At 43.3% G+C, this 22742-nt stretch overlaps 1 protein-coding gene across 7 annotated transcripts in view; it reads left to right on the forward strand.

Annotated features, from left to right (window-relative positions):
• vps13a (vacuolar protein sorting 13 homolog A) overlaps positions 1-22742 on the forward strand; it is a 524014-nt gene that overhangs the window by 259414 nt on the left and 241858 nt on the right. For all 7 annotated transcript variants that reach the window (XM_041186720.1, XM_041186723.1, XM_041186721.1 and 4 more), the window contains exons 34-36: positions 9363-9510; positions 11580-11715; positions 18219-18343. In XM_041186720.1, the coding sequence (XP_041042654.1) occupies positions 9363-9510; positions 11580-11715; positions 18219-18343 (409 nt within the window). The remainder of the gene's footprint in view (positions 1-9362; positions 9511-11579; positions 11716-18218; positions 18344-22742) is intronic.

A 22742-nucleotide genomic window follows, 5' to 3' on the forward strand; every position in this document is an offset into this window, starting at 1 on the left:
AAGAAAGGAAGGAGACAGAGAGCAGGAACCTATTGGCCAGTTAGCTTAACATCTGCCTTAGGGAAAGTGCTGGAATTGATTATTAAGGAGGTTTAGTGGAACACTTTAACCTCAGTGCAATCAAGCAGAGTCAAGATTTTATGAAAGGGAAATCATGCTTGACAAATTTATTGGAGTTCTTTGAGCAAGTAACAATCAATTTCGATAAAGGGGAATCAGTGGATGTGCAGTACTTAGATTTCCAGAAGGCATTTGACAAGGTGCCACCAAAGGTTACTATGAAAAATAAGAACTCTCAGTGTAGGGAGTAACATATTAGCATGGATAAAGGATTGGTTAGCTAACAGGAAGCAGAGTTAGGATAAATGGATTTCAGGTTGGCAAGATGTGACGAGTGGAGTGCCACAAGGATTGGTGCTATGGCCTCAACTATTTACAATCTATATCAATGACTTAGATGAAGGGACAAAATGTATGGTTGCTAAATTTGCTGATGATACCGAGATGGATAGGAAAATGAGTTGTGAAGAGTACATAAGGAGTCTGCAGTTAGGTTAAGTAATTGGCAAAGATTTGGTAGAAGATATATAATGTGGGAAAATGTGAACTTGTCCACTTTGGCAGAAAGAATAGAAAAGCAACATCTTATTTAAATAGAGAGAGATTGCAGAACTCTTTAGGTACAGAGGGATCTGGGTGTCCTGGTACATGAATCAGGAAAAGTTAGTTTATTGGTACAGCAAGTGATTAGGAAAGCAAATGGAATGCTGTCATTTATTGCAAAGGAATAGAATATAAAAGTAGTGATGTTTTGATACAGTTGTACAAGACATTGGTGAGAACACATTTAATGTGCTGTGCACAGTTTTGGCCACTTTATTTAAGAAAGGATATAAATGCATTAGAAGCAGTTTGGAGAAGGTTCACTCAACTTTGGGGGGAGTTATCATATAAGGAAAGGTGGGACAGACTGGGCCTGTATCCATTAGAGATTAGAAGATTGAGAGGTGCTCTTAGGGAAACATATAAGATCCTGAGGAAACTTGACGGGGTGGATACTGAAAGGAAGAGACTAGGGGTGGAATCGTCCCAGATTTGCATGAAGTGCAGTAGCGGGCAGGGAAAACTACGTTTTACCTGCCGACTGCAATTGTGTTGTCCCAAACCCTCCACATTAATTATGCATTTCCCGGGAAACACGCCGTTCCCATGGCAGGTGGGCCATCATTCACCAACCATGGCATTACCTCACTGCTTCATCACGCCGGGGGCTAAATTTAAAGGCCAGCCACACGCACACCTCTCAGCACTTCCAGCCCACAACTGTTGCAAAGAAGACATACCCCTTGTCCTCAAGGAGTCAGCCAGGCACCCATAGGAGGAGGATCAGCAGGTGCACGTCCCGGGGCCATCCGCCCAGATGACTCTAGGAGTGCCCGCCCATCCAAATCCCTCTTCCTGTGACCTCAGCTTCTCCAACTCCACAGGTTGAGGATGGTGCCACTGCCACACAGCAGGTCCCCGAAAGCAGGCCGGGGTCCTCCAGGTCTCAGCCCTCTAGAGGCCACCCGTCAAGGTCCTCACAGACGGGGCATAGCAGGCTGCCTCTACCTCTGCTGTGGGGTGTCCCGGGAACACCAAGACTTAGTGGCAGGGTTAGGAAAGTTAAGAAGATGCAGTTACACAGCCTGGGCACGGATGTTAATCATTTGTACATAATGTTCATTATTGTAAATAAACTCCCAAGAATGTCTTCCTGCCTTTGGCTCCTTGTTCTGATGAGCAGTGTTTGTGTCACTCAGATGTGAAATCTTTCTGCACAGGATAAAGGCAAGTGTCTCAGTCCAAGGCCTCTTCCTTGTGCTTTGTGTAACTTTCAACCAAAGTGATGGTCCGGCCTCTCACTCCCTGGACACATTACTGACGCCTGCACCTTGGCGGTGCTTGTCAATGCTGCCAGAATATTGTGTGCAAGCGTCACAGAGTTCCATCATTTTCTCTGTGTGCTCTCAGCACCTTTTAAGGTGGGACTAGTCCTTCTGTGACCCTTCAGCATCTGTGACCAGTGACGCTGTGCTCCTGAAGGGCTCAGGTGCTGAAGGCAGACAAAGGATCAGATGCTTTTAAAGTTTCATCACTGTGTCTCTATGATATGACCGTGATCACAGAGCACAATCAAGCTGCCCTCAACCAGACAGGAGTCAGACATTCTCAGAGGCTATATGAAGGTCTATGGAGTGTCCCCACTGCAGCTGCCATCATCCTCCAGCAATCGAGCGACTATTAGGGTCTCCACTGCGTCTCCATGACAGGAGCATTCTCACAGAGGGTATGTGCATTGCCATTAGCAAGACTGGAGTCAAACGTTCATAGATGCAATGTAAGAATCATATGGTGTCTCCTCACTGCATGTTGCCATCATCCTGCACAAATCTAGCAGCTATGAGGGCCCCCAGAGCATGCCTGCCTCATCTGGCCAATGCAAGAGCCTCATTGCTGCCATCGTTGGACCTCTTCACCCTCATTCCCGTCGATGTTCTCCTCTTTGGAGGAAACCTCCAGCTCCTCCTCCACCTCCTCAGCCAGCTCCTCTCCCTGTTGCAAGTTGTAAGGGCACAGCAGGCGATGACGATACGTGACACACTCTGGACTGTATTGCAGGGCTCCACCAGACTGGTCCAGGTACTGGAACCTCATTTTCAGAATCCTGAAGGTTTGCTGCACCAAGGTATGCGTTGCAACAAGAGCCTTATTATACCTTTGTTCTGCTGCAGCCTGAGGCCACCATACGGGTGTTATCAGCCATGGCCTCTGCGGATAGCCCTTGCCTCCAAGGAGCCATCACTGCGGAATCTGTGGGCCCTGCAGCCTCTGTGGACCCTGGAAGACGTCAGGGACCTGTGGCCAACTGAGGATGTAGGAGTTGTGCACACTCCCTGGAACCCGTGTGCAGACCTGCAGGATTCATTTGTGGTGGTCGCACATCAGCTGCACATTCAGAGAATGGAATCCCTTGCGATTGACATAGTTGATGGCGCATTGCGACAGAGATCTGAGTGCCACGTGAGTGTAGTCGATGGCACCCTGCACCTATGGGCAAATTCAATTGTTCTTGCATCCTGGCTCTCTTGGCCCCGGGCAAAATGCACAAAGTTGTGTGCCCTCGTGAAGATGGCATCCGTGACCTCATGAGTGCATCAGTGGGTGGAGGCTTGTTATATCCCACAGATATCACCTGTGGAGCCCTGAAAGGATCCACTGGCGTAGAAATTGAGCACCGCTGTCACTTTCACAGCCACTGGTAGTGAATGCCCTCCATGCCCACGTGGGGCCAAATCCTGCAGTAGCTGGCAGATGTGACCAACCAGTTCCCTGGACATGCATAGTCTTCAGCAACACTGGTTCTTGGTCATCTGCAGGAATGAAAGGTGTAGGGGATGGTGGTCTGTGTGTCAGCTTCACCTCTGACTTCTAAGCGGTTCGAATCGCTCCCTCTCCCTGGGTTCTAGACCTTGGACTTATTTGGGGGTTGTGCCAAAGTGCAGCAGACAACCGGTTTTGGTGCAAGAAAAAAACTGAGTTTATTGAAGTCACAAATGAATTTATAACATTAGGATTACACTGATATATAGACTTACAAAGTACACTTAGTTAAGAATGGGGAACACACAGCATAATGAGGGAAAAATCACGCTAATAATCCCCTTACCCTTGTCCCACCCCCAAAACCTAACTAAATTGAACTAGGAGAGGTCCAGGATCATGCTCACTAACCAGGGTTCCTTGACAGTTCAAAATCCAGCCAGGTAAGCCGGTTGCAGTTTTGGGGTATGCTCTTTGTGTCCTCTGGGACCTACCATCCCCACGTGGTCCTAGTCTGTGGAATCTGCGAAGGTTCATCAGTTGGGTGGAGGGTGTGGTTGTGGGTGGTCGATCTTCATGGAGGGCTGCGGTTTGCAGCCTTGTTGTCTTTGGTTGAACCTGCCACCCTGTGCCCCTCGCCATGATGTTGCCTGTAGGCCTGCAAACCTCCAGATCTCCTTCCTCTGCTTGGCTCAGCTTCCTGCTTAAACTCTGCTCACCCTCCTGTGTCAGCTTTCAAAACTGCTCACCCTTCTGTGTCATTGCCCAAAAAACTGCTCACTTCAGATCTCCTGGCCCAGTTATACTATTTTTTTTTTTTTGAATTTCTTATCTCAGTCTAAATCAAGGTTAGTTCTTTGTTTGATTTTGGTGGGCTTCCCCAGGTGATTGTTGTCTCGTTGTTTTTAATGAGCTTGCATGATGTTTATCATTGTCTTCTTTACTAGTCTTGAACTGAAAGCCATTGTACATTTGGAGTATTAATGGGTTTGCATAATTGCATTGATTGTGGTCTTCCGGCCCCTTAGTTAGTAGCGATTAATTATGCAAGATTTTGATGGGCTTTAGTTTAGTTTTGATTGTTTTAAAGGGAAGAATGCGTATTCTGTCTCCTAACATTGTCTGGTTTCAGGTAAAAGGCCAAAAGTCATATCTTTATTGATGATATGAAAAATCTGGGAATTTTGGGAACCCTTCAAAGGTGGTGTCTACAGACCCTGGGTCTAGCTAGGCACCGACCAGTGACTGCTCGCTGTGGCTCTTCAGCAGCTTGTGCAGGAGCCCCAACTGCCCCTTTTTCCAGAGAGTGCTGCTCCTCATTCTGAGCAGTCAGGCACCTCAGTCTCTCTCTTCTCTGTCATCCTCTCTCTCGCTATGCCTTGAGGCATACAGCTAGTTCACCAGGCTCCATGATCCTGATGTACTCCTGCAGGACAAAAGAGAGAGAGATGCCTGGGTTAGCATCGGTGTGCTAAGAACCTGTCTTGGTTAAGTCTGAAGGCCCTTTAATGCATCCTGGAGAGTGCAGGGCACCGCTTGGATGACCAGAGATTAGTGTGATGCATGGCTGCCCAAAACCCCGTTTCCTCCACCCCACTCTACCTGACCGCTTGGCAGTGGCTTTGTCCATTGGACTGCATGTTGTGCTGTCACCTCAGGCACAGGCATCCTCCTAACCCATGCTGCAAGGCTATACTGTTAGCTTGAGCCATGGGGGAGACTGGTCCAAACCAGGATGATGACATTGCAAGGGGCTGTGTGCGCCCCCACCAGTGACTGCTCCATGGCCAGCTTTAGCAAGCAGATTGGACAAAGTGCCCAGTCGTCCAACTGTTTTGCAGTCCATTAAAGTGCTCCATTAGTTTGCAACCTGTGCCTGAGGGGTGAAAAGCTCTGAAGTACTTGGTGGCACTTTGATGCCTCTGCATTGCTTGAGTGGGCAGAGAAGCTAGCGACCGACTCCAAGCATGTCATAAAAGCTAAAAACTGTGGATGCTGGAAATCTGAAACAAAAACAATAAATGCTGGAAAAGCTCAGCAGGTCTAACAGCATCTGTGAAGAGAAAGACAGAATTAATGTTTCAAGTCCATATGACTCTTCTTCAGAGCTCTGAAAAGAGTCTTACGGACTCGAAACGTTAACTCTGTTTTTCTCTCCACAGATGCTGTTAAACCTGTTGAATTTTTCCAGCACTTTGTTGTTGTTCCAAGCATATCATGTCGTGGCTGCGCCTGAACTGTCTCAGCTGCAGAGACATGGTCACTTTATGCTAGGTGTCCCTACTGTGTGGCCGCTTCCCTCGGCCAGTGCCCCCCCCCACCCCCCGTCCCGATTATTAATGGCGTTAGTTGAGCAATAAATGTCCCCAGGATAACAGGGAGAAATTCCTCTGTTCTTCAAAATTGTCCATGGGATCTTTTAGATCAACCCGCAAGATCAGACAGGCCCTGGTTTAACGTCTCCTCTGAAAGGTAGTACCTCTGACTGGACTGGTCGTCTCTGATGTAAACCTACAACCTCTGACTATAGGCCGGGATTTTATTTTTGCAAATCTGCGCCATTCCTGTGCATGTGCAAAATCTGGCGTAATGACATGGGATCGCGAACTCAACGTCAACACACCCCTTTTCCATAATATGGTAGGTGGATGGGTGCTGAAATCAGCAGCTTGATTGTCACTTAAAAAAATTAATAAGGCAATTGAGCTTAATTAATAAGGGCAATTGATATTAAATTAATAAGCCAATTGACTCGAATGTTACGCTGCCACACCATAAAGCAGTTGGCGCGGGCAGGCGAGTGAGTGTGAGGAGTCCCTTTTTTTTCACCATCTGAAGTGAGAAAGCAGGAAGAGAGGGAATGTGTGCATCATTTGCAGAGTATCCTGTGCACGTTGAGGGCAACCCTGCCCACCACCAATCCCCCACCCTTCTTGCCCTTCCTCCCTACAGTGCCCTCTCCCTCTATGTGCTTACCTGAATCTGGGATCCATGTATCTTTTCCCCAGGGACTGTTTACAGTTCCAGGAGGGCCCACTACTGCATTGTGGCCCTGCTGGGATTGCTGGAGCTGCCAGAAAGCCTGCTTGGCTAGTAGCTCTTTAGGACAGGGGTTCCTCTCGCTGAGGGGTGGAAGTTCCATTCTCTGCTTGTTTAGGCCACCCGCAGTGTGTTATCGCTGTGGGGCAGCCTTTTTAAAGTCATGATCGACTTTTCAAACGGGTTGCTGGTCGAGAAATATGCCCTCCCCTGTAAAATCCAGCCCATAGACAAGAGTACTCCCACTGGTGCCATGGTTGGCACCAAGTTACTCAGATATTTTGAGGAGCTTTATTAAAACCGTAATATTAACAGTCTATAGCACAAAAAATAAATATCTAGGATAGTATTTTATGCCCTTCCCTGCAGTGAAATTGAAGACAAATAGGACATTTAATTTCGTGGGATGGTGGCAGGTGGCAACCCTGTCACCATCCCACCTCCAACCCGATTAAGTCCATGGCAGGAAGGCTGCCACTTAAGGCCCTCATCCCAATGACAGGCGAGCCTGTTGTCATGCGGGGAGCACAACAAGCCAATCTGTGCAGGTTGCCTGTGATCTGGGGTTTGTGGGGCGGGGGTTCTCGTTCAGTGGCACTCAGTACTTTATTGAGGGAGGGACCTGGCATTGGTGGAGTGGGAGAGCCTGGGAGTGCCATCCCCTGCCCATCTACACCCCTCTTCCCCTACACCCCCAACCCCAGGCCCTGCAAAACCCTTCCCACCATGCAATTTTTAATAGAAGCTCATAGACAATTTTTCTTGTCTGCAATCCCTATTCTTTCCCTTCATTCTCTAATGTTTTTGTCACTCGAACTTTAATTATATATAACTTCCAATTCTGTATTATCCACTTCAATTCTGTTGTATCATTTTTGTTCTAAAAGTCACTTAAGTACACTTTTTCAGTTTTGTTTTACGGACTATTTTACAACTGGCAACATCTTGACAAAAAATACTTTTAGTTAACAGGACACCTGAAAAGCTGCTTTTTAAGTTGGATGAATGTTAGAGGAATTTGAAGATTGGCCTCATCATGTCACAGATACTAGAAGAACAACATTAGGATTGTAGCACGTTTACCACATAGACTGCCGCGGTTCAAGAAGGCAGCTCACCACCACCACCACCTCAAGGGCAACCAGGAATGGGCAATAAATGCTGGCCCAGCCAGCAAAGCCCACATCCCGTGAATGAATAAAAAAAAGCTGAAAGCTCCAAATGTTCTAACACCCACAATCTCTTAGGGGCAATAGTTCCAAATTTCCATCACCTTTCATATGGAAAAAATGCTTCCTGATTGCACTCCAATAACCTAGCTTTAATTTTAAGATTATGCTCCCTTGTTCCAAATTTTTACTTATTAAAGCTGAAAAGATTGCTTGGGATGGTTTATCTTGATCATGACCAAACAAGATAATTCATCTGTGGCATGGTAAAGGTTGAAAATCATGGAAATTTTCAGATATAATGAAAAACTCAGCAATTTAATTAAATGATGTGCACATTGTCTATTTTACATTCTATTATAATCATATTTGATTATGTTAGATGGTTGTTTTGCACAACATTTACCTTTGTTATAAATTACAAGCAATCTAATTTTAGAATTCAGGATGGAGTACAACTACAACCTATATTTACATGGCCCCTTTAATGTAATGAAACGTCCCAAGGCACTTCACAGGATCATTATAAAACAAAGTATGATACTGAGCCACATAAGGAAATATTAGGTCAGGTGACCAAAAGCTCGGTCGAAGAGGTAGGTTTTAAGCAGTGTCTTAAAGGAGGAAAGCGAGGTAGGGAGAGGATGCCAGAGCTTTGAACCTAGGAAAGAGCAATTATAATTGCACAAGAGGCCAGAATTAGAGGAATGCAGATATATCGGAGGGTTGTGAAGTTGGAGGAGATTGCAGAGATCGGGAGGGGCAAGACCATCTAGGGATTTGAAAACAAGGGTGAGAGTTTTAAAATCAAGACATTGTTTGACCAGGAACCGTTGAGAGTCAGCGAGCACAGAGATGAGAGGAGAACGGGATTTGCTGCTTGTTAAGATATGGGCAGCAGAGTTTTGGATGCCCTCAAGTTTACAGAGGGTAGAATGTGGGAGACAGTGATAATGAAGGCATGGTTGAAAGTTCAGCAGCAGGTGAGTTAAGATGGGCAAAGTCATGCGCTGTTATGGAGGTAAGAAAATGGTGGTCTTAGATGGCACAAATATGAGGTTGGAAGCTCATCACAAGATCAGATGTGACACCAAGGTTGTGAACAGACTGACATAATCTCAGACTGTTGCCAGGGAGAAGGATGGAGTCAGTAATTGGGGAACATAGTTTGGAGCAGGGACTGACTTTAAAGGACGTGGACAATGTCGTCAGTCTTCCCAATATTTACTTGGAGGAAATTTCTGCTCATGCAATAATGGGTTTTGGATAAGCAGCCTGATAATTTAGCAAGAGTGGAGGAGTCAAGAGAGATTTGAGAGATAGAGTTGGGTGTCATCAGCAGACCTAATGTTGTGTCCCTTAGAATGATGTCACCAAGTGGCAGCACGTAGCTGAGAAATAGGAGGGTCCAAGGATTGATCCTTGAGGGACACCAAAGATAACGATGTGTGAGCAGGAAGTGAAGCCATTGCAACTGATTTTCTGGCTATGATTAGATAAATACGAATGGAACCGCATCAAGTTGTCATTATAAATTTTATGAAGCTAAGTTGTTTTCACTGTTTCATGTATACCTATTAAAGACCAAGTAGATTTATGGTACTTTATATTTATTCTTTTGTATGAATGGGCATATCTGGTCTAAAAAAACATGATAAAATGATACTTTTGTTTTTAATGTTTCACGTTTCCCTCTGCCAATATTTTATATTCTATATACAGCATTCATAGCAAGTGGTCTCATAACATTTGGTTAACATTTGAAATCAGGAATATTTTTAATTTCACCAGGACAATATTTGAGGATGAAGTTTTTCGCTCTGAAATCTCATTGCTTCAGCCTGTTAATCTGGAAGTTGTTGTTGAACGTAATTTGGCTGCTGCTTGGTACCATGAAGTTCCTGATGTTAAAATTCTTGGAACCCTGAAACCTCTGCATGTAAGTGCATCTTTTCAAAATGATGTTTTGAATTAGATTTCATAGTGGCATAAAGCAACTATGTTACCCCCAATTAGGTTTCAAAATGTTAACAAACTCCTAAACCCTTAAATACTTCGCACAATTTGCTGTCTTAATTACAAACTTTGCTCCTGCTTTCCTTCCCATTCTAGAGCTTCACAATTTTGATGGTTATTTTTGAAGATTACATATATTCTGATTCTAAATAATGTTACTAAACTGTTTTCCAAACAAATTTATATTGGGCCTATTCTTGGTGTTAGATAATGAGGCAAAAAGGTAGCTATTGCTATTGTTACAATTCCAACTGATAATACTGGACAAGTCAGGTCCGAGTGAACTAGATAAAATCACAGAATAGATCTTAACTTTTATTCTTTTTTTTATAAACTGTGGAGGTCAGTTATGGAACAAATTCACAGGAGTCTACAGATGAACTTTTAACAATATAATAAAACATTTATTAAACAAGAAAAATGAATTATATTACAGTAGACAAAAAGGTTAGAAAGATTTCAGTATAAACACCACTATCCCTTCACCCCAACTATATATTTACAGATACATACAACTTCATTAAGATAACACAATTTACAATCTTGTACTCTGCTCTTCAGAGTTAGTATGCAGTACACGTAAACTAATAGATAACTGTGGTCGGGTACACAACACCCCAAAACAGGTGACTGATGCTACCAAAGCAGATTCCATGGATTTCTCATCAACATCAACCACCCCCCCCCCCCCCCCAACCCCTGAAGCTTGTTACTCTGTTGCACTTGTTACATGGTCTCACTGAAACTCTGTCTTTCTCATGAGGGCTTCCAATCTCCACGCTCAAAAACTCACCTTGGAATTCTCTCCCAAAGATCACTTCAGCTCGAACACCTTCAACTAGAATCCATCTCCAAGGTTTCACTCTCCACTTCCAACGTTCCTTTCCCCTGGATCGCTACATGCACCCAAGATTCACCTCCCAAGCACACTTTCAGATATTCGACTGTGCCAAGTAGAACATCACTGCTCCAAATGTTTACAGTAAAAAGACACCAACCTTTGGCTGCCTCCTTGGATCTTCTGTCTTCTCTTAAGCCCAGTTTGTATCAAGTCTGTTCCCCACAGCTTTCTCTTTAACCCAGAGCCAATTACACTGCTTCAGATTCCTGTCCTTATCCCTTAACTTGGACTTACTTCTGGGATTTCATTCTATTCCACTCCCTAGTTTGGGATCACCTTTTTGGTTTGGAACCTTCTCCCTGTTCCCTTCCCTTGTTCCTTGGGACACCTGTCAAATGACGCTCCTCTTCAGGTCACCTGAGCTCCAGTTTCATGCTGTTCCACTTCTTCATTTCTTTCTGTGCAGGCACATGGGGCTGGTTTCCTGACCTGAAGAAATAAAAGAAATAACTGTGCACGTGCACAGGGCTGGTTTCTAGCCTAAAGACTAGAAAATCCACCAACTGCGCACATGTGACCGTTCTTTGACCACCGCATGCACAGGAGACCCGAAAGTGTGAAAAAACCACGAACTGCGCATGTGCGGCCATTCTACAGCCAGCATATGCACACAAGCCCTGAGGCCCACTGGGAACTGGAGTTTTCAAGCCTCCGACTACTGATTACCATCACACTACATTTTAATTATTTTCTTAAAGAAGTAGAAATGCTACCATTATCTGAAAAAAATGCATTGTGTGGATATTTATTTTTATAGTGAGCTTCAATAATTTATTAAAATTGGCCTATGATCATATGACAAACCTATCTGATGCCCATTTGATCAAATTGGCTGACTAGTATATTTAAAAATTCATGATGGCTCTTCAGATCTCTTTGAGTACCAATTTTATTCTGAGTTTGAGACTTGAGTGAAAGAAACATATAATCTTATCCATGTTTTATTTAACTGATGTAGAGATATCTTTGCTTTCAAAATATCAGTATTCATAAATGAATTTTGCCTCTAAGCTGTTTGTGCACATATGTTGTTGATTAATTTTAAGCAACAAATATTATTATTCACTTGTATCAACATGATGCTTTTATAGGTTGTGCTCAGCCAAGATGATCTGATCATTATATTGAAAACTCTAAATGAAAATTTGGGTGATAATTCAGTTGAGGTGACACCTGTACAGCCTGAAGAGGAGGGGAAAAGTTCAGGCCCTTCACAAATTTCTGCAGGTTTGCTTTTTTTTTGTGTTGATTTTGAGATTAATTATTTATTATCTCATGGTTAGAACATTTGTGAATAAAATTACTGTCATCTTGCATGTTTTCTGAACAGATTAGTAGATAAAAATATGATTTTCACAAAAGCAGTTAATATTTTGTCAATTACATTGTTTCAAAGCTGGATAATTATATGCCTTTTCAAAGTGTGGACATTAATTAATTTTCCACTTCCCTCCCTCCCTCTCTGAGCTTGGCCTCCTGGACCATCCAAATGTAAGCTTGAGGAACAGCACCTCATCTTTTGATCAGGCGGTTTACACCATTGGACTCGATTCTGGGTTCAACAGTTTCAGATGGTCACTTCTACCCCATCCCCATTTTGTTTCATTTTTCTTCCCCTTATTTTTTTGGTTTTCAAATGATAACTGTTCATGTTTCTAAGATTCACACCACCTCTAGACACACCTTTTTGTCTCTTTACTTACCCGATTATATATGCAAGTATATAAATTAGGAACAGAAGCAGGCCATTCAGCCCCTCAAGCCTGTCCTGCCACTTGATAAGATCATGGTTGATCTGATTGTGGCCTCTACTTATCTGTCTACTCCTTTGACTCCCTTGTCAGTCAAAAATCAATCTAACTCGGCCTTAAAAGTATTCAATGCCCCTGCCTCCCCTGCTCTCTGGGGAAAATAATTCCATGCACTAACTCTGTGAGGAAAAAAAATTCCCTCATCTGTCTTAAACAGGAGACCCCTTATTTTTAACTTACGCCCCCTAGTTCTCTCCCACCACGGAAAACTTGCATTCAGCATCCACCCTGCCAAGTCTCCTCAGGATCTTATTTGTTTCAATAACATTACCTCTCATTCTTCTAAACTCCAGTGGATACAGACTCTTTTACTTTGTATTTTTTTTGCCTTGTAAAATCATTTAAGTTCTCCTGCCCTCCACCCTATCACAGACCTTCCCTTCTGTTCTTTCCCCTCTAATACCTTAAAACCTATTACATTTCTAATTTTCCAAGTTCTGCTCTAATACCTTAAAATCCGTTACATTTCTAATTTTCCAAGTTCTGCTCAGTATTTTCAGCATATTCTGTCTTTTATCCCATTTTTTTTGTGCCTTATTTGACGTTAATTCACCCATTCAAATTCATCCTCCTCCTCCATCATTTCTTTCTCAATTGTTAACTCCTAAAGGTTGAGGAGATACACTTGTAGTCGTTTTGTTCAATAAAATCCCAAATGCCCCATTGCCCTCACTGCACTGTTAGCTTTTGCACTTCTAGCAAGTTATAGCAGAAATTATATTGAAGCGGAATGACTTGGGAGAAAGTTTGACCAATGCACTGCTTGAGTAAGAGTTGGCTCATTGGGACAAGGGAAATATTGTAACGTGGAAAACTAATTAATAGGTTTCTGTAAACTAGATTGAAATGAGAGATTGATATTTTTGAGTTTTGCAAGATTCTGAATTTTCAATTATTAGAAAAAATTGACCCCACTGTTTCACTAAAGCCCTTCAAGGAAGAGGGAGCCCTGCCACCTCTGCTTGGTTTGGCCCCACTTATGATTTTGGTTCCATATTGCCTGATAGATTCTTGGGGCAGAATTTAATGCAGCTAAAGAGATTCTTGACTGCTGGGTGAAAAGTCAGTGAGAGACCTGCGTCGCTGCCTTTGGGGAAGACCTGCTATATTAAGTTCCTCTCAGGACTTAAGTGGCCAACTGCAAGCTTTATTGGGATCAAGGACCCTGGGGTGGAAATGCCACCCCACTCCTGAAAGCTGCTGCCAATTCTCCATTGCAGGCAGTGCCACCATGGGAATGGTCGTAGCTGCCAGTAATGCACCCGCCAGAGCCCCAGGATCAGCATGGGATCCAGGCCACCAGTGAGTGAGGGTGGGATGAGATTCATGAGGAGAGGGTTGCTGGCTGGGGGTGAATGGAGGGGGTCAGAAGAAGGGCACAGGTGTAGCTCTCTGCAGGCCCCCAGCCCCCTTTCCCGATACAGGAGTCGTTCGATCAGGCACTGAACGCCTTTGAATTTTCTTTATTATTCACTCGCGGGATGTGGGCTTTGGCTGGCCAGCATTTATTGCCCATCCCTAGTTGCCCTTGAGAAGTGGTGGTGAGTTACCTTCTTGAACCGCTGCAGTCCATATGGTGTAGGTACATCTACAGTGCTGTTAGGAAGGGAGTTCCAGGATTTTGACCCAGCAACAGTAAAGGAAAGGCAATATATTTCCAAATCAGGATGGAAAGTGACTTGGGGGCGAACTTCCAGGTGGTGTTCTATCTACTGCCCTTGTCCTTCTAGATGGTACTAGTGAGGGGTTGGAAGATGCTGTCTAAAGAGCCTTGGTGAACATACCCTCCACTCCCTCTCTGGAAACGTGCAGGCAAATTTGACTGGGTTTGCTTTTCAGGCTTCCCATGGGACAACTGCCAGCCAGCGGCAGTGAAGCTCATTTAAGGGACACAATCACCTTCGGGGCAGGAAGGCCGTCCATAAGCCTGCTTGACTTGGACTTAATCGGGGCAGAGGTGGGAAGGCAGCAGGGTCCCCACCCCACAACTTCTAGCTCGATTAAATGCATGCCTGCCTCCAAACACACCTCAAAGGAGGGTATTAAATCCACCCTTGACGTTCGCTGAAGTGGCCCAGAAGTTGGTTTGAGCTTAATCATCATCACAAGGACAACAAAGGCTCAAGGAGAAAGCCCACCACCTTCTCTAGGCAACTGGAACTCATAATAAATGTGGCCTTGCCAGTATTGTTCACATCCTGAAAACAAAGGAACTAAGCAGATTAGCATTCATAATGGGATAGTTTGTTGAAAGGTTCTGCTTTTGTGAACTATATGGCATATTTTCATTCTATATAATCTTTACACCATGAGATTTTAAAGTACTGTTTGAAGGGGGTGTAATTATTAAGTTTTCAGATGATACAAAACTTGATTCTGTAGTTGATGGTAAGGAAAAAGCTGTGGATTGCAGGAAGATATCAATGGACTGGTCAGGTGGGCAAAACAGTGGCAAATGGAATTCAGTCCAGAGAACTGAGAGAATTCATTTGAGGAGGGCAAACTAGGCAAGAGAAGGAAGGGGGGACCTTGGACTGCATGTCCACAGATCCCTGAAGGTAACAGGACAGGTTGAGAAGGTGATTAAGAAAGCATATAGTTTACTTACTTTTATTAGTTGAGGCATAGAATATAAGAGCAAGGAGGATATACTAGAACTGTATAAAATACTAGTTAGGGCAGAGCTCAATTATCCTGTACAGTTTGGCCACCCCAGAGGAAGGATGTGATCACTCTATAGTGGGTTTATATAGTGGGTACAGAGGAGATATATGTAGGTGATACTGGGAATGTAAAATTTTAGCTATATAATAGGATTGGATAGGTTGGGGTTGTTTTCTTTGGTACAGAGGAAATTAAGTGGAGATTAAATTGAAGTATATAAAATTATGAGGGGCCTAGAGAGAGTGGATGAGAAGGACCAATTTCCTTAGCAGAGAGGTCAATAACCAAGGGGCATAGATTTAAAGTAATGGGCAAAAGGCTTAGAGGGGAGTTAGGAGATATTTTTTCAGAGGGTGACAAGGGGTTTGGAAATTCACCTGAAATGGTGGTAAAGCAGAAACCCTCACCACATTTTAAAATTCCTTGGATATGCACTTGAAATGCCTTAAACTTACAGGGTTATGAACTATGAGCTGGAAAGTCGGATTAGGTTGATAGCTTTAATTTGCTGGCACAGATATAATAGACCAAATGGCCTCCTGTTCCATGAATTTTCTGTTTCTTTCCTTTCATGCACTTGCATGTACCGATTGAAACCGAGCTAATTGGCTCAGAAACCTCAGGATCACATTCATTGTAGCAAACAGAACAGAGTATTTCACTCTTTCAACTTCCAAAAATGTATCGTAGAAAATGTATCTGCGTACAAAAATATTATTACAAAAGGTAGTCCCTCAGCTTGGCAACCATAACGTTGAAAAATGTTCATGGTCGTTCCTGCTTTAAAATTTGCATTGAATGAACTTTATTGGGAGAACTTGTTTGCATAGTGCTGCTTTTAGCAAAGCTACATGGACTTATCCTTGATTTTCTGGAGAGTTGAAGCCTTGCTACACAAACAACTTATTCCCCCCTTCCACCGCCACCCCCCCCTAAAAAAAAACACTTGTTATGATTAATTCCCACAACTGCTGGTGGGCTTACTGTGTATTCTCACACAATATTCCATCATTTTACTCCAGATTTTTGTGTTATGGGTAATAAACCAGCTATTGCCAGAGTGCTGCAGTACCTGAACAACATTCTGGCTTAGGCTAATGAGTGACAGGTAAGAGTTGTCCCACATAAGTGCAACGTTACAATTTACTGCAGTAAAAGGACAATCATCTTACCCTGACCAGCAATAAAACCACCATCATAGAGTCCCCCTGACATATTGGGGTTCGTCACTGACCAGAAGCTTCAATGGACCAATGTTAGAGACCATTGAGGGTTAATTTTTTTAAAACCCCTGATTTCTCCTCCCATCACCTATACTGTGATAGGATGAACTCAGAGTTAGTTTATTTGCACACAATCAAGATGCAAGGAAGGGGGGTTGCTATGTAGCCCCTGGTGCTTTCGTACAGTAAAGAGCGACAGAAAAAGAAAGATTTACAGGGCAAAGACCACAGAGAAAAGAATTACTGTTTCATGTGTGTCCAGAGTCTAGAATGAAAACTCCAGTTGTTTATTCCTTCACAGACATCAGCAGGCAGAAAATTGATGCTGAATAATTCACCTTTCCAGCAGAGATGATGTCCACGATGTGATAGGCACACAGAGATGAATCAGTCTTGTAGGCGATGGTACAAAAGGTGTAGTAGTTCAAGTAGAAACAGTGTAGATGCGGCCAGGCATTCAAACCTGGACAGAGCCCCTTTCTGTGCTGCTGCTTGGTAGATGGAAAGATGGCAGATTGAGCTTTGCAGCTCCAGAAGGCAATATTACGTATCCCACCAACTAGGGGTATCAAGGTACATGACTCCCAGTTCTCCACTTTGGCTTTTGCCTGGATTCCGGAGGTTGTAAATGTTCCAACCATCAAGACTCATTTGAAGGTTGCAGGGTCCTTTGTAGTAGGTGGGTTGGACAGGCCTGTCTTATGAAATGTAGATGGACTTTATATAATTCCCTGTAAATTTGGTCACTGCAGCCCACAGGAGTCGTTAGCATCTCTTCAGAGGTAATGACATGCAAGTTTCTGCAATGCTGCCAAATAGCCCCTTTTGTTCAGGGATCCAGACAGACATGGCTTCAGCCATTTTAAAAAAGGCCTTTGTACAGTGTGTGTATATATAACCATATCAACAATCTCACTACAAGAGCAGGGCAGGTGGTGCATGCTTTGCTCCTGATGCCAGAAGTGTGATGGAATAGTCATCAGTTGCTTCTTTGGATGCAGTTTTAATACTCAAGAAATTCAATACCATCTAGGTTGGAATAGTTGATTGATACGCTATCACTCAACTAAGTATCAACCCTCTTCACTATCAGTGGACTGTGACTATAGTACATGCTGTATGCCAAATGTATCACCGCAGCACCAAGCTTACACTGACAGTCACATGACCTCAAATACCAGAAGGTACAACAGCAGTAAGATCATGGGAACACAATCATCTGTAGGCCCACCCAAGTAACACATGTTGCCATTCTTTTATCCTCAAAGTCAAATTAATGGAAGCCTGTACCTAACATTAATGGGAACACTATTTGCTTTGTCAATGTTGCCCACATCCTGAGAATAAACATTTAAAAATGTGAATATTGAAGCTCTCTTCTCAAATAATAATAATGAACTTTTGTCATTTAATTTCTCCTGTTTAACACCCTATCACAGCCCTCCTTTTTGTGCTATCCTCCCCTTACCCTGTTTTCCCTGCCTCTTTACTTGCTTTAAACTTCACATTGCCAAATTTTTCCATTTCTGATTAAACATTGGGCGGGATTTTCCAGCCCCTCCTGCTAGCAGGATCTTTTGGTCCCACCGAAGTCAACGGAGGTTCGAATGGCCTGCCGTGAGGGAAACTCGCTGCGGCCGGCCGGAAAATCCCGGCCATTAACTCTGTTTTTCTCTCCGCTGGTACTGCCAGACTTCCTGAGTATTTCTCCCTCTATACTAATGACCTAACTTAGTAGCTTTAAGAATTTACCATGGTGATATGAGTTTGGAATCACATATTGACCAGAGCAGTTATAAGGATGGCAAAGTTCCTTTCATGGAGGACATTAATGAACAAGTTGAGCTTTTAGAACAAACCAGTAGCCCCGTTGTCACTTTTACTTTTTGTTGGTATCAGCTTATTAACTGGACTGAAATTCTTAAACTGCCATGGGGAAATGAAAAAAAAATCTGTGGAGAAGGATAGTCATTTTGAGTAAAAAGCTGATGTCATTGTAATACTGTAAAAAAATATTTTTTTTCTTTTTTAGGAAGAACTGTGGTAACAGCTGCTGTTGTAGAAACACACAAACCTCTAAGAGTCAAAACGACACTGAAGTTGGATTTTAAATTAGACGAACTTTCATTAAAACTCTACAGTCAGTCCTTAAACCCGGTACAGCAATTTTCTTAAACAAATTATTGTCTGCTGAAGAAATATTCTGTTTCTATTTTAGCACAATGCCATTTTAAATTTTTTTATTTAATACTTTCCTGGTTCTTCAGAATCACTGTTTACCGTAAGCCTTGTTTGAAGCTGAGTTCAGTATCTTGTACTTCAGAAACAATCATTTGAAAGGGACTAGTTGACATGGGGCTGCCATAACATTAAATTTTAGAGAATTTATATGTTCCTTTTCCAGAATATTGATGAATATCACCTTAATAGTATGAAACTGAAATAACGAGCCTGGTTTAGTAAGCATATACATATTCTAAATTTCCCTAGAATGCATGCTAGCAGAACCAATACCCCAGTTACAACACATAATTTTCATAGTCAATATAAAACTACTAGTATCATCAATCATTTGGCTAATTTTTATGCATTACAATGTGACTTTTCTGGCTGCTACTAGAACAGCACCGTTAATTGTTTGATAAGTATATGTTTTATAATTTTTTTTGCAGTGGTCCATGTGTAACAGGGATCCAGAGCCGGGACGGAACATTAACCACTGGGGGAAGGTGGGGTGGGGGCGCGGGGGCAGCTGGTGGAATGTAAAGTCAATTAGTAAATCTGGAATATAAAACTAGTCTCAGTTTTAGTGTGACCACTGAACTATCATTGAGTGTTGTAAAAACCCATCTGTTTCACTAATGTCTTTTAATTAATTTCCTTACTGCCATCCTTACTTGATCTGGCCTACATATGACACCAGACCCACAGCAATATGGTCTGTCTTAACTGTCCTCTGAACTGGCCTAGCAAGGCACTCAGTTCAAGGGCAATTAGGAAAGGCCAACAAATGCTGGCCTTGCCAGGATGCCTCCATCCCATGAAAGAATAAAGAGAAATACTGAAGGGAGGCATCCTTTCTTAATTGTCACCATTCTTTTGGCCCTCAACAGCCAATGACCTGCAAGGGAGCCATCACATTGCATGATACATTAAAGTAAGATCAAAATCAACTGTGGGACAAGCACAGGCGGGAAGTTGGCTGTCACTTAAGGAAACGCCAGGGGAGAACCATAGAAAAGTTACAGCACAGAAAGAGGCCATTCAGCTCACCGTGTCTACACTAGTTGAAAAAACTAGCTGCCCATTCTAATCCCAACTCCCAGAACGTGGTCCATAGTTTTGCAGGTTACATGCACTTCAAGTGCAAATCCAGATACTTTTTGAATGAGTTAAAGGTTTCTGCCTCAACCACAAATCTAGGAAGCAAATTCCAGTCACCTACCACCGTCTGGGTGAAAAAGATTTTCCTAATGTTCGCTCTAATCCTTCTACAAATCACCTTACATCCATGCTTGCTGGTAATTGACCTCTCTGCTAGGACAAATCAGTCTTCCCTGTCTATTCTATCTAGGCCTCTCATAATTTTGTACACCCCAATCAAGTCATCCCTTGGCCTCCTCTGTTCTAAGGAAAGCAACCCGAGCCTACCCAATCTTTCCTCATAGCTGCAATTTTCAAGCCCTGGCAATATTCTTCTAAATCCCTTCTGTACTTTCTCCAGACCAATTAGGTCCTTCCTGAAATGTGGATGACCTGAACTGTTTACAGAACTCTAGCTGTGGCCTAACCAGTATTTTATACAGTTCCAATATTACATCCCAGCTTTTGTATTCTTTACCTCATCCAGTAAAAGAAAGCATTCCATATGCCACCTTATCTACCTGTCCTGCCACCTTCAGGGACCTGTGGACATGCACTCCAAGGTCTCTCACTTCCTCAACCCCTCTCAATATCCTCCCTTTTATTGTTTATTCTCTTGCTTTGTTTGCCCTTCCAAAATGCATTACCTCACACTTCTGTAGATTGTATTCCAGTTGCCAGTTTTTCATTCAATCAATCAAACCATTGATATCATTATGGAATCCACAGCTATCCTCTTCACTATCAAGCACAAGGCCGATTTTTGTGTCATCTGCAAATTTTTCAATCATGCCTCCCACATTTAAGTCCAAATCATTTCACATATACCACAAACAGCAAGGGTTCCAACACTGAGCCACCACTAGAAACCATTTTCCATTTGTAAAAATAGCCTTCGACCATTACCTTTGCTTTCTTGACACTGAGCCAATTTTGGATCCAACTCATCACATTCCCTTGTATTCCATGGGCTTTTACTTTTCTGACCAGTCTATCATGTGGGACCTTATCAAATACTTTACTAAAATCCATGTACATCACATCAACTGCACTACCCTCCTTGTTACTTCCTCAAAAATTTCAATTAAGTAAGACACAACTTTCCCTTACAAAACCATGCTGACCATCCCTGATTAATCCTTGCCTTTCTAAGTGACAGTTTATCCTTACCCTCGAAATTGACCCTAATGATGTGCCCACCACCAAAATCAGACTGACTGACCTATATTTATTTGGCCTATCCCTTGCACCCTTTTTAAACATTGCAGACCTCCAATTCTCTGGTACCTCGCCTGTATCTAATGAGGCTTGAAAAATTATTCTCAGGGTGTCCGCTATTTCCTCCCTGGCTTCCTTTAACAGCCTGGGAAACAATCCAACCGGCCCTTGTGATTAATCAGCCTTCAAGGATGTCAGTTCCTCCAGTATTTCCTCTCTCATTATCCTTATTGTATCTAATATTTCACACTCCTCCTCATTAACTAGAATATCTGCATCATCCCTGTCCTTTGTGAAGACAGAGACAAAGTATTCATTGAGAACCCTGCCCACATCTTCTGCATCAATGCATAGGTTATCTTATACATCCCTGATAGGCCCTCCCCTTTCTTTAGTTATCCCCTTCCTCTTAAGGTACTGACAAAACACCTTTGGGTTTTCCTTGATTTTACCTGCCAATATTTTTTCATATCGTCTCTTTGCTTTCCTAATTTCCTTTTTGACTGCACCCCTGTACTTTCTATACTCCCCTAGGTTTTCTAACGTATTAATTTTTTGTGACTGTCATAAGCTTTCTTTTTCTGTTTTATCTTCACCGTATGTTTCCAGATAAGGAGGAAGCACTAAGGGTGACAAGGGCACAAAATGTTCTCTGGGTGGTGGACTTCAATGTCCATCACCAAGAGTGGCTCAGTAGCACCACTACTGGCCAAGCTGGCCGAGGCCTAAATGACATAGCTGCTAGACTGGGTCTGCGGCAGGTGGCAAGGGAACCAACAAGAGGGAAAAACATATTTGACCTTATCCTTACCAACCTGCCTGCCGCAGATGCATCTGTCCATGACAGTATCGGTAGGAGTGACTGCCACATAGTCATTGTGGAGATGAAGTCCTGCCTTCACATTGAGGATACCCTCCATCATCTTGTGTGGCACCACCACCGTGCTAAATGGGATAGATTTCGAACAGATTTAGCGATTCAAGACTGCGCATCCATGAGGCACTGTGGGCCATCAACAGCAGCAGCAGAATTGTACTTGAACACAATCTGTAACCTCATGGCCCAGCATATCCCCTTCTCTACCATTACCATCAAGCCAAGGGGTCAACCCTGGTTCAATGGAGAATGCAGGAGGGCATGCCAGGAGCAACACCAGGCATACCTAAAGATGAGGTGTCAACTTGGTGAAGCTATAAAACAGGACCGTGTGCCAAACAGCATAAGCAGCAAGTGATAGACAGAGCTAAGTGATCCCACAACCAAATGATCAGATCTAAACTCTGCAGTCTTGCCACATCCAGTCGTGAATGGTGGTGGACAATTAAACAACTCGCTGGTAGAGGTGGCTCCACAAATATCCCCATCCTCAATGATGGAGGAGCCCAACACAGCAGTGCAAAAGATAAGGCTGAAGCATTTGCAACAATCTTCAGCCGGAAGTGCCGAGTAGATGATCCACATCTGCCTCTTCCGGAGCTCCCCAGCATCAAAGATGCTAGTCTTCAGCCAATTCGATTCACTCCATGTGACATCAAGAAACGGCTGAGCGCACTGGATACTGCAAAGGCTATGGGCCCTGACAACATTCCGACAATAGTACTGAAGGTGTGCTTCAGAACTTGCCGCACTCCTAGCCAAGCTGTTCCAGCACAGCTACAACACTGTCATCTACCCGGCTATGTGGAAAATTGCCCAGTACGTTGTCCTGTACACAAAAGGTAGGACAAATCCAACCTAGCCAATTATTGCCCCGTCAGTCTACTCTCCATCAATAAAGTAATGGAAGGGGTCATCAACAGTGCTATCAAGCAGCAATTGCTTAGCAATAACCTGCTTGCTGACGCCCAGTTTTGGTTCCGCCAGGGCCACTCAGCTCCTGACCTCGTTGCAGCCTTGATTCAAACATGAACAAAAGAACTGAACTTCTGAGATGAGGTGAGAGTGACTGCCCTTGACATCAAGGCAGCATTTGAC

Source organism: Carcharodon carcharias, chromosome 4 (assembly GCF_017639515.1).
Source record: "Carcharodon carcharias isolate sCarCar2 chromosome 4, sCarCar2.pri, whole genome shotgun sequence".
NCBI lineage: Eukaryota > Metazoa > Chordata > Chondrichthyes > Lamniformes > Lamnidae > Carcharodon > Carcharodon carcharias.